Source organism: Erinaceus europaeus, chromosome 1 (genome assembly GCF_950295315.1).
Source record: "Erinaceus europaeus chromosome 1, mEriEur2.1, whole genome shotgun sequence".
Classification (NCBI taxonomy): Eukaryota; Metazoa; Chordata; class Mammalia; order Eulipotyphla; family Erinaceidae; genus Erinaceus; species Erinaceus europaeus.
This window is the reverse complement of record NC_080162.1, coordinates 108477051-108491499: the sequence shown is the minus strand read 5'-3', so window position 1 is coordinate 108491499 and position 14449 is coordinate 108477051. Positions and strand designations below refer to the sequence as shown.

The window sequence follows — 14449 nt, the reverse complement described above, 5'->3', positions numbered from 1 at the left end:
AAATCAATATTTTGGCTTCTTTAAAATATGAAAGTACTTGGAGCAAGAAGAAAATTAGAATAGCAACTTTCATCCTAATTGTCAAATTATAGTGATATGGTGAAGAAAAAAAACCTTAGATATATTTTTTTCCCAAAGTAGAATGAAAATCTTGATAGAACGCTGGCAAGCTTGTATGGCAAAAAAAAAAAAAAAAAAAAATCCTTAAAAGGCTGGCAAGAATAAGGAATAAGTAATGCAATGGACTTAGGGGGTGGGAATAAATTTTGGCCATCACGAACCAATGTTAATACCTTATGACATGTGTCTCAGGGTCATATCATTTAGAATAAAGGTTCTCAAATGACAAAAAGAAAAAGAGAATCAATGAATATTTTTTAAAGGGCAGCGGGTAACAGGTTAATCATTTGTAATCATTATAAATTCCCTCTGCATTTTCCAGATACCATAAAAGGATTTGGTATAGCTTTCAAAACACCACTTGAACAAACAAACAAGACAGAGAGGGAAGTTGACGGCTGGTGTCTGCAGAGAGGAGCATCTGCTCGCGTGCAGACACTGCAGAGTGGCCGCTGCTGCTGCAAAGCTACTTTTCTGTGCGTGACGGTGGTCTTCTCGGCTACAGTACAAGTGCTTGTGCATCAAGTATAAAATACAAGCCTTTAGTCACATACTTCAACTCCTAGCTTTTGTAAGTTTAAAAACAAAAAAGGATAAATAAGGCACTGTACTTTTAAAAACTCAAATTGCTCAGTTCCACGTTTAAAAACCTGTGGAACCACCAGAATCTATCACATGGAACTTCCCTTACTCAGTCTCAGAGAAAGACTCTGCAAGTTCCTTTCTCCATCTGAGCGGCATTTTCTGCTGTCTTCAGTTGTGGTTTTCCTGAACTGCAGACTAGAAAGGCTTGATAAGATTATATAAGCAGGTTTAGGTAATGCAAAATAAAGGGTTACTTCTACCAAACGGTTTTACTTTTATCTACCACCCTTTCAATCACTTTGTATCCAGCCGTCTCCGTTTGCTGTGGGAAGAATCCAGCTTGGCCTTCAGCTTTCTCTTTCTCTGGGGTGCAGTATTCTCTGGAGTTTTTGTCAAGGGTCTGGCTCGACTCTTCCCACTGCTTTGCTTCCGGTTTGTAGCCTTCTGTGGCCTTGAAGAAGATTCCCCTGTCCCCTTTTGCTTTGCTGGTTTCATCACTGTCTCCAAGGTGGCGAGGTTGGTAGGTCTTTTATTTGCATTCTCTTTCTCTCTCTCTTTTCTGGAAGGAGGGCAGTTTTTCCCAGAGGGTTTCTTAGGGTTCTTCACTTTGTTCTCTTTCGAAGATGTCTTTCTGGACAGCTGGCTGGCTTTGTCCTTCGCAGCTGGCTTCTTTGCAGCAGGGGTTTTGGTGGAGGCATCAGTAAGCTTTTCTTTGCTGGCTTTTGTCGCTGGTCCTTTGTCCTTCTTGTCCTGAGTGCTGCTGCCTTCTGGTCTCTTGCGCTTATTCTGAACTTCTACTTTTGACGAGGTTTCCGACATCTGCTTCCCTTTCCTCCCCTTAGTTCCATCAGTACTCTTAATGGGAAACCCATCTGCATCCACTTGCAGGGCATGCTTGGGGGACATCAGAGGGTTAATGCAAACACTCTTACAGCTCTGTTTATTTTCCACAGTCAGGCCTAGTGGGCTTTCAGCTTTCTTGTTCTTGTTCAAGCGCTGCTGGGCTCTGAGCTTTCCTCGAATATTGGAGTATTTCCTGAGGATCCGGGTACTGGCAGGGGTGGGTGAGTTTGAGGGAGGATGGCTGCTTCTACCTTCCGTGACTTCCTGGCTGGTGTCTTCTGAATTGGGGTTAAGGCTGGAGTCACTGCCATCCTCTTGCCCTGCTTGGTTGGGATTATCTCGAAATTTGGCCCAGAGCTTCTGTGTTTTCCAGTTGTTTCTAATGGGTGTAGCTCCGGGAAACTTCTTCAGGTGTTTTTTCAAGCGTTCAGCCTGTAGGGAGCTGGGGTACAAGCTGGAAGGAGAGTACTTCTGAAGCGGAAGCTTGACGGGAGGAATGTCTCCTGGAAGGCGAGTATTAAGCTTCTTCACAATTACCAGCGACCGGGTTTCAGTTGTTTCTAAGAACCATCGGCAAACATTAGATAATTTAAAGTTGGTCATAAAAAGCATCTGAACAGGAGAAAACTTCTGTGCCTCTAAGGAACCCCTACACTTCCGTGACCTTTTCTTGCTTTTCCAAATCTCCTTCAGTTTATCCGACCTGTTCCGTGATCGTGATGACGGCTGAGTTTCTTTCTCTAACTGGATCCAGCCCTTCTGGATTCTCAGGTACTGGGCATTGAAGCTGGCAATCAGCTCTTGGTTCTCCTCCTCTGCACACCATTCTACAAACTTTGGCTGGTCATCCACCACCGGGTCCACATCATCGTCATCTAAGGGATCCCAGTTCTCAGAAGGTTCTCTTTCCTTTGGTGCTGGGTTTCTATCAGCCGCTTCCTTTTCTGAAGTCACTATTGTAGTACCCGAGGAGTCCAGAGAATGATAGGTATGTCTTAGGTTGTAGGCCAGCCGTGTAGACTTTGATGGTGGCCCAGCAGCATCACTGCTATCTGGCAACCCGAGTGGGCCAGACAGCCCATCACCACTGTCACCTTTCTGCTGAGGATCTGAACCAGCTCCCTCCTCTACAGCCTCCTCCACATCCTGAGCTGGGAAGGATCCTGGCTTCCCCTTGGATGGTTCAGGAATAGCACGAGGAGCACTTTCTGAGGGGTCACAAGCATTTCTCTCATTTAACTTAGATGGAACACAGATTTCCAGCCTCTCTCCAGGCAAAGGCTGACAAACTATGCCTGAGGAATCACTACAGGGGAGAGTGTCTCCCTGTTCCCCTTTGACTTCTTTGGCCAGCAAGTTCTTTAAAGTCTGCCTGGTGATGACCCCACTCACTTCCCCATCCTGCTCAACATTTCCCTCAGACTGGTTTTCATCATTTGGATTTTCAGTATTCACCAGAACATTTGTCTGGAAACTGTCTGTTAGAAGTTCCTCAGGGTCTGTCCCAACAGGTTGTATTTCCTTTTTAGAACGTTTCGTGCCAGGATTCTTAGTAACCTTACTCTCAGGACAAGCAGAGGAGACATCTACATTTTGACTTCTTAGGTACCTATCGACAGATGGGGAATCTGAAAGCTGACTTCTTAGGCACCTATCAGAGGCCTCTGGGAAATTTTTGCTTTTTTTCTTCTTGTCCAAATTCTCTTCAGGTAAGTCAACATTTTGATCAAACATATCTCCTAAAGGATGTTTTAGGTCACTGTCCTCTTCTTCTAACTGACATTTTGAATCACTGTCCTCTTCTTCTAATTGACATTTGGGGTCACTGTCCCCTTCTTCTAATTGACATTTTGGATCACTGTCGTCTTCTTCTAATTGACACTTTAGATCACTGTCGTCTTCTTCTAATTGACATTTTAGATCACTGTCTTCTTTTTCTAATTGACATTTTGGATCACTGTCCTCTTCCTCTAACTGAAATTTTAGATCACTGTCCTCTTCTTCTAACTGACACTTTAGATCACTGTCGTCTTCTTCTAATTGACACTTTAGATCACTGGTGTCTTCCTCTAACTGAAATTTTAGATCACTGTCCTCTTCTTCTAATTGACATTTTAGATCACTGTCCTCTTCTTCTAATTGACACTTTAGATCACTGTCGTCTTCTTCTAATTGACATTTTAGATCACTGTCTTCTTTTTCTAATTGACATTTTGGATCACTGTCCTCTTCCTCTAACTGAAATTTTAGATCACTGTCCTCTTCTTCTAATTGACATTTTGGATCACTGTCCTCTTCTTCTAATTGACACTTTAGATCACTGGTGTCTTCTTCTAACTGACACTTTAGATCACTGTCGTCTTCTTCTAATTGACATTTTAGATCACTGTCTTCTTCTTCTAATTGACATTTTGGATCACTGTCCTCTTCCTCTAACTGAAATTTTAGATCACTGTCCTCTTCTTCTAATTGACATTTTGGATCACTGTCCTCTTCCTCTAACTGAAATTTTAGATCACTGTCCTCTTCTTCTAATTGACATTTTGGATCACTGTCCTCTTCCTCTAACTGAAATTTTAGATCACTGTCCTCTTCTTCTAATTGACATTTTAGATCACTGTCCTCTTCCTCTAACTGAAATTTTAGATCACTGTCCTCTTCTAACTGCAGCCTTATGTCATTGTCTTCTCCTTCTAACTGATGATTTATATCACTGTCCTCACCTTCTAATTGGTGTTTTATATCACTTCCCTCTCCTAATTCTTCTGTACCACCTGATGCCTCACTCTCAATTTCACTGGGGTTTTCAATAATAAATGTGCTGCTTTCCTTTGAGAGAGGTCCAGTATCTAGCTTCTGAGTGTCTCTAGTGTTCGTCTCTGCACTGACACTTTGGGCATCCTCAGCCTTTGCTGGGCTCCCGAGAGGCTCCCTGCTCACTGGAGAACTTTGATTTCTTGAACACAGAGGACTTTCTTTTCTGCTGACTGTTTCAGAGCAGCCAGGCCCAGAAACAACAACCTCACTGTCTCTCTCAGAAATCCTCTCAGCAGAAACCAGGGGGCAGTCTTGCAGAACACTCATCTCCTTTGTACCCTGTAGTTCAACCAGTTGTGGTTCTCCTTCAGGGGAGGATATTCCAGTAGCTGTGGGAGCTAAGACCATGGAGCTGTCTTCTGGTGTGTCATTTTCAGGGAGGTGAGCTGGAAGCGGCCATGCCAGAATGGAAGTGGCTGTTTCCTCTGATTTAGGAGAGCTGCTCAGATTTGGTTTGCCCAGCACGCGACAAGCCTCAAGCTCTTGAAGTTCCTTTTCAAATGAAGCATCTTGGTCTCCCCTCTTGAGGGAGGTTAATTCCTTTTTAGGTTCCTTAGAGTCATCTTCTCTGGGACTCTGCACTTCTATTGCAGTTTTAGGAGCTGAAATCACAAGGGTCTGCTTGGGCATGACTGGTGTCTCTAATGCCAACGCTGAGCAGCTTGCTTTTTCCTGGGAATGGACATTTCTGGCCAGTGTGCGAACAGTTGGCAGTTCACAGCAATCACCATTGACAAAGTATCCTCGAGTACTCTTTCTGGCCGTTTTCCGAGAAGACACTATTGATCTCTGAGTCTCAAAGTGGCATTCTGTTATGGGCTGACTGATATAGACAACATCACACTGGTTATCATAATCATTGATCCTCAAGCCTGAGGCCCTCTTACTTTTCCGTGCTGTCTTAATGGAGGCTGGTATCATCTTGCTTCGTGAGTGTCCATTAGATGTTTTGTGTGCAGGTGGTGTGGGGGTGGGGGCTAACCAACCATCTTTGGAATGATCAAACTGACCCTTATCACTGGGATGTAAATGGTAACCCACCTTATGTCTTCCTAGTGAATGAAGGTGATTCTCTTGCTTTGGCCTTGACTCTTGTTCACTTATCTCTAAATCCTGGTGCAAAGAAGGTGTTTTTGAGCTACACTGTAAAGCATTTTCTTTGTCAGCAGTTCTAGGTGAGTTCCCCATAAACCCTGAGTCCCAAGTTTCTTCGGGTAAAATTTTGAGTGAATTTCTTTGAGAAGCAATGCTGCTACTGCTCTCCTCACTGTTCTCATCTGCCACTTTTACTGGAACCAGGCTTTCTGATAATGCCGAACTCTGTACATGATCTTTGCCCTCCTCACACATTTTCACATTGGCTTCTTGCTCCTGTCCAGTGGTTGGCCTCTCTGAGCTCTTTGAGATGTGGTGGAAGTTCAATAATGAAGAATTAGAAGCAGTGAGGTATCCCAAAGTGGAACTATCCATGGAATTACCAGGGTTCGGTTTAGTGGTTAGAAGTTCAGAGGAATCTTTCTGGACAAGAGTGAAGGCATTCTCTCTTCCATCTACAAAGTTTGTCTCAGGAGGGAGCTCCTTTAGGGTCTGTTCTGTCAAGTGTCGAGGGCTGTGTGAGCCTGGGGAGTCTAGCAACAAACCTATAGGAGACTTGATATCACGACACATAGCATCCTTTTCCTTTTGTTTGGTGTCTAGCTGGGCACAGCCAGCATTGCAACTGGAGGCATCCATTGCTCCAGAATCAGGCTGTGGGTTCTCAGTGCCTGGCTGAGATTCAGTGTACAGGTCGTTCAGAACACGGATGAACTGCTTCTGGTGATGTGTGCACAGTTTGACCATGAATTTCTCCAGTGGAGACTTCGATTGATTGTTAGGTTCTACCGCTATTGCTTCTGTTGAATTCTCACTAGACAGACAAAGAGAAAGAAGGAATTAGTATGGTCATTTCCCATAGAGCCATATTTACTACATTATGAAATTTACCAGGTATTATTCAGGTTGTAAAGAGACTGGAAACTGTTAGCCAACCTGCCTGGAAGTGCCCATACACATTTGATTCAATAGTATTATAGGACATTTACATAATTAAAATATAAAGACAACCCTGTTATTGTCTTAATTTTATTGGCCAAAATCCTTCATATGTTTAAATAACTTTTAGAGAGAAAGAGCATCATTAAAAGGAGTTCTTTTTCAAAAATAAACTTTTGGACACATTAATAACTCTAGTTGGTCAATAATAGGCCTGGTAAAAAAAGGGGGGCATGTGTACTCTTCCATAAAAAAAAATCATTTGTGGGAGTCGGGTAGTAGTTCAGCGGGTTAAGCGCACGTGGCGCAAAGCGCAAGGACCAGCGGAAGGATCCCGGTTCAAGCCCCCGGCTCCCCACCTGCAGGGGAGTCACTTCACAAGCGGTGAAGCAGGTCTGCAGGTGTCTATCTTTCTCTCCCTCTCTGTGTTCCCCCTCCTCTCTCCACTTCTCTCTGTCCTATCCAACAACGACATAAATAACAACAATAATAACTACAACAATAAAACAACTAGGGCAACAAAAGGAAATATTTAAAAAATCATTTGTTTGTATGTCCACAACACTGACAAAAATCTAGACATGACTACATTATAAATATTGGTTTAGAAGTACTTAGAGAATTTAGATTTTTTTTTTTTTTCAGCAAGGCCAATAGACTGAACTTGGTAGCTTTGCTAACAGTGATCCTAACCTCTGGAGATTATGATCTGACATTTCATGTAATGTGACAAAGCACTGGGGAAGCAGGTGTTGATTTTATCTTCTAATTCTTTTTCCTCTCCCTCTTTGGCTTCTGTCTCCCAGTTACAGTGCCTTCTAGGAAGGCTTACTTTAGAAAGCTTATACTTGTCCTTTACCTCACTGTCTTCTGAAGCAAAAAAAAAAAAAAATATATATATATATATATATATATATATATATGTGGTTAAGAGCACAGAATGAAATATGGAAACCTAACCTCAAGATCTTAGGTAAATTACTTAACCAACTGAACCTTGCCTCCTCTCCATTAGCTGGAAGTGAATCTAAATATCCAAAGAATTGTTGTGAAACATCAGTTAACACAAAAGATCACAAGACATAAAAGAGCAAGAGCTAAAGCTGAGTTTCTCTGTTGTTGATTCAGGAAGAAATTGAAGATCAAATGGGGAATAAAGGTGCAGAACTAAGTTTAAATACAAAACAATAAAACCATGAAACTATTAACCAAAGCTGTTGTTTAATCCGAATGGCTATATAAAAGATACTGTGATTTTATTTTCATAATTAGCAAGATAACTGTTTCATTCAGCAGTGCCATGGGTACCTGAAATGGCCTCTTATACTACAAATTGGAATATACTATTATACTGCGGGTAAGAAAGACTATGAATGTTTTAGGAAATTCCCATCTCAAACTTGAAATCAAAAGAAAGAATTATTTTATAGAGAAATTGTAATAAGTACATGAGGATGGTGGTGATGGCACAAATCTAATAAGGACCAAAAGGAATCAGGAAAAAAATCAGTGAGGGCATGTGTCTGTGGAATATCCTTCAGTAAACATTCTTCAAAAAGGAATATGTAAACAGTGGGGGGAGGCCCTCTTGTTCTCTGAGAATGGCAGAAATGGGGAGACACCAGTGACATCCTAGGGTGAGTGACTGTTAAAACAATCCTAGCTCTTGACTTTAGTGAGATGAATGTACACAAGAAGCTGTCCAACTCCTCATTCAGCTGCAGACACTGTGAAGGAAGCGGACACATCTGTGAAGTGATACAAACAGCATATCTGAAACAGGATACAGTCCTGTGAAATGGAGAGCAACTACTACTTAGTAGTTATGACCTTGGTCAAAACACTTAAAAGTGTCTTCTGAGAACCTGCTCCATCTCTCTATCACTGAAGATTGCTGCAAAAGAAAACCTACAAAGTTTATACAAATTATCAGTTACCAATGCATTAAATACATTGAAAAATTCTAACTCAGAAATAAAAATTGTGCTTTCATACACTTTTCCTATATAACCAAAGATCACCCTACCAATTTAGCATTTAAAACATTTTTGATGTAAATCATTTTATAAAGTATATCCTCTGAGCACACATTTTGTTATTTCTCATTGACTCAGTCTTTATTAAATGTACTATTACTAAAATATGGCTACTATTCCTTACTATATGAACTAAAACGGGGTGGGAGTGGGGTGGGGAAGATAGCAAAATGCTCATGCAAAGAGATTCTCATGCCTGAGGCTTTGAAGTCCCATGTTCAGTCCCTCACAACACCACGAAATAAACCAGTGCTGAGATGAACTCAGGTAAAAACGAACAAAAGACTAATACACTGGGACAAGCCAACTAAGTAAATCTGACTGCAAAATACAAAGATAATCTCAATAATTGGGGAGATGGCTCAACTGGCGGAGCACTGGCGTTGGACTACCTGAGATCTATGGTTCGATCCTCAGCAGCACTACATATACCAGAGAGAGGCACTGACTTCTATTTCATGTGAAATTATCTCTCAAATGTAGTAACTAAGGTCAATCTTAAGAAGTCTCAGTGGCAGTCTTTCATCTCACTGGCTTACAAATAGAAACTGTCCGATTTTCACCGTTAGTAGAACATTTCCTGCTTTTTGGTTGGGTGTTATGGAGTCCTTGGGGTATATCCTCAGGAGAGGAATTACTGGGTCATATGCAAGGTCCATGTCTAGCCTTGTGAGAGTTCTCCAGACTGCTCTCCACAGAGGTTAGACCAATTTACATTCCCACCAGCAGTGCAGAAGGGTTCCTCTGTCCCCACAGCCTCTCCAGCATTTATTGCTGCTGTCCTTTATGATGTATGCCATTCTTACAGGAGTGAGGTGGTATCTCAATGTTGTCTTTATTTGCATTTCTCTGACAATCAGTGACCTGGAGCAATTTTTCATGTTTGTTAGCATTTTGGGTCTCCTCTATAGTGAATGTTTTGTACATATCCTCTGCCCATTTTTGGATGGGGTCATTTGCTTTTTTGGTGCTAAGTTTGCTGAGCTCTTTGTATATTTTGGTTATTAGTCTCTTGTCTGATGTATGGCATGTGAAGATCTTCTCCCATTCTGTGAGGGGTCTCTTTATTTGTTTAATAGTTTCTTTGGATGTGCAGAAGCTTTTCAATTTGATGTAGTCCCATTGGTTTGTTTCTGCTTTAGTCTTCCTTGCAATTGGGTTTGTTTCATCAAAGATGTCCTTGAGGTTTAGGTGGGAAAGTGTTTTATCAATGTTTTCCTCTAAGTATTTGATAGTTTCTGGTCTAACATCCAGGTCCTTGATCCATCTGGAGTTGACTTTTGTTTCTGGTGAGATAAAGTTGTTCAGTTTCATTCTTCTGCATGTTTCAACCCAGTTTTCCCAGCACCATTTATTGAAGAGAGCCTCCTTCCTCCATTTAATAATTTGGGCCCCTTTATCAAAAAATAGATGTCCATAGGTGTGGGAGTTTAGTTCTGGGCTTTCAATTCTCTTTCACTGGTCTGTGTGCCTATTTTTGTTCCAGTACCAGGCTGTTTTGATGATGGCCTTATAAAATAGTTTGAGATCTGGGAGTGTGATGCCTCCATTTATGTTTCTTTTCCTCAAGATTGTTTTGGCAATTCAAGGTGTTTTCTGGTTCCAGATAAATGATTGTAATTTTTATTCTATTCTCTTGAAGCTTGATGGAATTTTGATGGGTATCACGTTAAATTTGTGTATTAAGCTTGTACCCCTCTTATCCTATGGTTTTGTCAATGTTTCCTTTTTATAAATAAAAATAAATTAAAAAAAGAAAAGAAAACCAGTCCAAGAATGTCTGATTTAGAGTAAAATATGCTAGAACTATTGATTCAAACTAAAAAAAAAAGAACACTTCCTGCTAAGTAACCCTATCTCAAATGCTAGGTTGATATTCTAAGTGAAAAGAATCAGTTTCTGAATGAATATAAAAAGAATAGTTATAAATAAGCACATGGACTTGGCAATGATTTCAATTGTTCAGAAGGTATTATTCATTGGTTTTAGTTCTTGGATCTGTTCCTGATGTTTCTGAGGTGGCAGCAAATAGGGATGGTATTACTGTCTCTTCAATAAAAGGAATACATCCTAAGTACATTTTCACAAAATACAAGAAAGGAATAAAAAGGTGGACAGTGGTGCATGAGGAGGGTTAAGGGATATCATAGCATCTTGTAGATAAATGGTTCTCTCCAAATTAAGAGGTCATCAAAGTCTGTAAAAGCCATAAGCAAAAAGCTTTATATCCCTGTGGATGTGCTCTGGGAGCAGGCTTTAGTGATTAGAATTAACAACATGCCTGAAAACTAGTTAAAAACCAAGGTATGGGCCTAATAAGAAAATAAGAAAAGAAAAATTGAGGCAACACTTTCTTCTAAGGTGATACTCACATAAAAATTTAACAAACTGGGAGTCGGGCAGTAGCGCAGCAGATTAAGCACAAGTGGTGTGGCGCAAAGTGTAAGGACTGGTGTAAGGATCCTGCTTTGAGCCCCAGCTCCACACCTGCAGGGGAGTCGCTTCACAGGCAGTGAAGCAGGTCTACAGTTTCTTTCCCCATTTGTCTCCCCCTCCTCTCTCCATTTCTCTCTGTCCTATCCAACAACGACATCAATAATAACTACAACAATAAAACAACAAGGACAACAAAAGGGAAAAAATAAATACAAAAAAACAAAAAAAAAGAATTTTAACAAACTGAATAATGGGGCGAGGTGGTGATGCATCTGGTTGAGCACAAATGTTACAATACACAAGGACCCAGGTTTGAGCCCCTGGCCCCCACCTATAAAGGGAAAGCTTCACAATAAATGAAACAGTGTTGTAGGTATCTCTCTGACTTTCCCCTCTCTATCACCCCTTTTCCTCTCTCGATTTCTGGCTGTTTCTATCCAATAAATAAAGATAATTTAAAAAATTTAAAAAGAAATAAAATATTTGAAAAATATTTGATAATTAACCCACTGGTTATATCTACCTTCTGTTATAGTTGTGAGCCTTGATTCTGCTGCTGTTGCAAGTGTTTGAGTAACTCAGTACAGCTTCCATACCAAAGGATCACACACCCAGTCTTGAAGCAATGACTATGGCAATATGGCTGAGTCAGAACTACAGGGAGGGTGTGTAACTATTTTCCAGCGTCACAGCAACAGGGGATGGGATTTTCATTATTAAGATAAACTAAAGAAGCACAGGACTCATGTCCTACCAAGCATGAGATGCAGGTTCAAGCTCTGGCACTGCACAAGAGTGCCAGGACACCATGGAAGCTTCAATGCTATGGTGTTCTTTCTCTCTCTCTGCTTTAAAAGGTTGACCCAGGAATGGTAAAACTGTGCAAGCATGAAGTGTTGGCTCCACAAAATAAAAAACGAAGCAGTAAAAGAAGGAAAAGAGGGAAAGGAAGGAAGGCAGGGAGGAGGCTGGGCGGTGGCGCACCAGGTTAAATGCACATAGTATGAAGCACAAGGACCCCCCCCCACACACACACACACACACACACCTGCAGGGGGAGTTGCTTCACAAGCGGTGTCTAGCTTTCTTCCTCCCTCTATCTTCCCCTCCTCTCTCAATTTCTGTCTTAAAAAAAGGTGGGGGAGGCAGGGAGGGAGAGATCGAGGGAGGAGAAATGCAGGGAAAAAGAAGACAGACAAGAAGTATGTCCATTCAGCTTAAACCTGATACAACTGGATGATGACAAATAGCGCCCCAGAGGCAGACACCAGCTACACTAAACTTCAAAAGCAACTATAGCAGTGGCTTGGCGGAAGCTTAGGAGCTAAAGAGTGTAAAACAACAATAAGGAATTTTGAGAGAAAAAAGATTCCCACAGAGAGAGGATCCTTCAGGTGTGTGTTTCCCTAGCAAAAAGAATCAGGGAAAGAGAATGTACTGGTTGAGTCACAGGTCATTAGAACAAACAGTGGAGTGCTCTGTCACTTCCATCTTTGGTCAGCTCAAAATTCTACCTGGAACAATTATGTCTTTTCCTGAAGTTCTAAGCTACAAAGTTCTATAAAATCCACTGGCAAAATTACAGGGAGTCTTATATACATATCCCATAATTCGTATCTTTTCCTGACTTAGTCTTGTTTCTGGTCTTAGCTTTACATTAACTACCTGAGCAGGTAGAGACATTTCACGTTTTTTGTTTTCCTTAACAAAAAAAAGGAGCAGGGGGAGGATATTGTGGGTAATTCCTTTTTATTTTTTTAACCAGAGCACTGCTCAGCTCGAGCTTATGGTGGTGCAGGGGATTGAACCTGGGACTTTGGAGCGTCAGGCACAAGAGTCTCTTTGCATAACCATTATGCTATCTACCCGTCCCATTCCTTTTTTTTTTTTTCTTTCCTTTTCTTTTTCCTAGGCAGAAAATTTACTGATAGGAAAAAAGAAGAAGCAACAGCAATAAGGTGGTGGCTAGGGCTGTTGGGTGGTGTGTCTGCAGTTCTGTACACAATGAGTTGTTTATAAGATTCTTAGTAAAAAATGTCTATAGGCAAATGGACACACGGGCATAAATCCACCAGCAGTTTTACTTATGTGGACTTGAGAACCTTCACATTAGTACTAAGACTAACCTATGTCCAGGTGTCATTAAGTGGCCCTGTTATAACACCTAACTATGTAACTATTGTACTAAAGTTACTTTTGACTCTAAATTACTATACTATGCCTCTAGCTTCCTGCTGTTTTTCTCTAGAAATTTTCAAATGAACTTAAGTCAGGACCCACCTGACTTACATTCATTTTTATTTATAATTTGAAATTTTTAAAAATCAACCTTAATTTTGAAGTTTTCACATCTTAAAATATGGTGCTAACCAATTTTTCCTAAATTGGGGGAGGGGGGAATGACTTAACCAAGACTTTACACTTGCTTTTAGCTATTCAGTGATCCCATCAGTCCAAAGCCTTGAATAGAGTCTGAACAGGGAAGGGGAGAGAGCATAATAGTTACGGAAAAGACTTTTCATGCCTGAGGCTCTAAAGTCCCAGGGTTCAATCCCCTGCACCACCATAAACCAGAGTTACGTAATGCTCTATCAAACCACCACCACCACCCTCAAGTCTAACTAAGTAGGTCTATCTGCCCTAATTTAGAATATTCTGATAGGGGCCAGATGGTGGCACACCTGGTTAAGCACTCACATTGCAGTGCTCAAGAACCCTGGTTCAAGTCCCTGGTCCACCTGCAGGAGGGAAGCTTCATGAGTGGTAAAGCAGTGCTGCAGGTGTCTCTTATCTCTCCTGTCTCCCCTGCCCCTTTCAGTTCTTTGTCTCTATCCAATAATAAATAAATTCATTAACAAATAAAAATAAAGATTGTGTTTTTGAAAAAAAATATTCTCTGACAGTAACCAGAAGGGAAAGCTTCTGCACTGAAAATTATTCACTCAATGGATATAAGGGGAAGCAGGATGGATGCTCTGTGACTACTATCAGTACAGTGAGACCTGTACATCAGACAATGTCAGATTCACGGAAGAACAAAATCACACATTTTAAAATCACTTGTTTGATCTAATGTTTCTTCCATTCAACTGCTGGACTGCCTCTAATAGTAGTTATCACTACTAGAGATGAGTAAATTCCCAGGAAGTATGAACAGGAGGAAGGGCTATATTTGAGAGAAACTAGACTTTTAAAATTATTATTACTGGATGGAAACAGAGTAAGTGACAGGGGAGAGGGAGATCAAGAGGGAAAGGGACACCTGAAGCCCTACTGCACCCTGCAGGTGACGACAGAGGTTTGAACCTGAGTCCTCATGCTTGGCAACATGGGTAAGTCACCAACTGGCTACCACCAATGCCTAATTCTTTTTTTTAAATTTTTTTAATATTTATTTTTATTTATTTATTCCCTTTTGTTGCCCTTTGTTGTTTTATTGTTGTAGTTATTATTGTTGTCATTGTTGTTGGATAGGACAGAGAGAAATGGAGAGAGGAGGGGAAGACAGAGAGGGGGAGAGAAAGATAGACACCTGCAGACCTGCTTCACCGCCTGTGAAGCGACACCCCTGCAGGTGG

General features: G+C 41.1%; 1 protein-coding gene across 22 annotated transcripts in view; it reads right to left on the bottom strand.

Moving 5' to 3' along the window:
* Nucleotides 1-354: 354 nt before the first annotated feature.
* LOC103124682 (ligand-dependent corepressor) overlaps nucleotides 355-14449 on the bottom strand; it is a 114483-nt gene continuing 100388 nt past the window's right edge. For all 22 annotated transcript variants that reach the window (XM_060192889.1, XM_060192950.1, XM_060193010.1 and 19 more), the window contains one exon: nucleotides 355-6274. In XM_060192889.1, the coding sequence (XP_060048872.1) occupies nucleotides 1000-6274 (5275 nt within the window). In that variant the 3' untranslated portion in view covers nucleotides 355-999. The remainder of the gene's footprint in view (nucleotides 6275-14449) is intronic.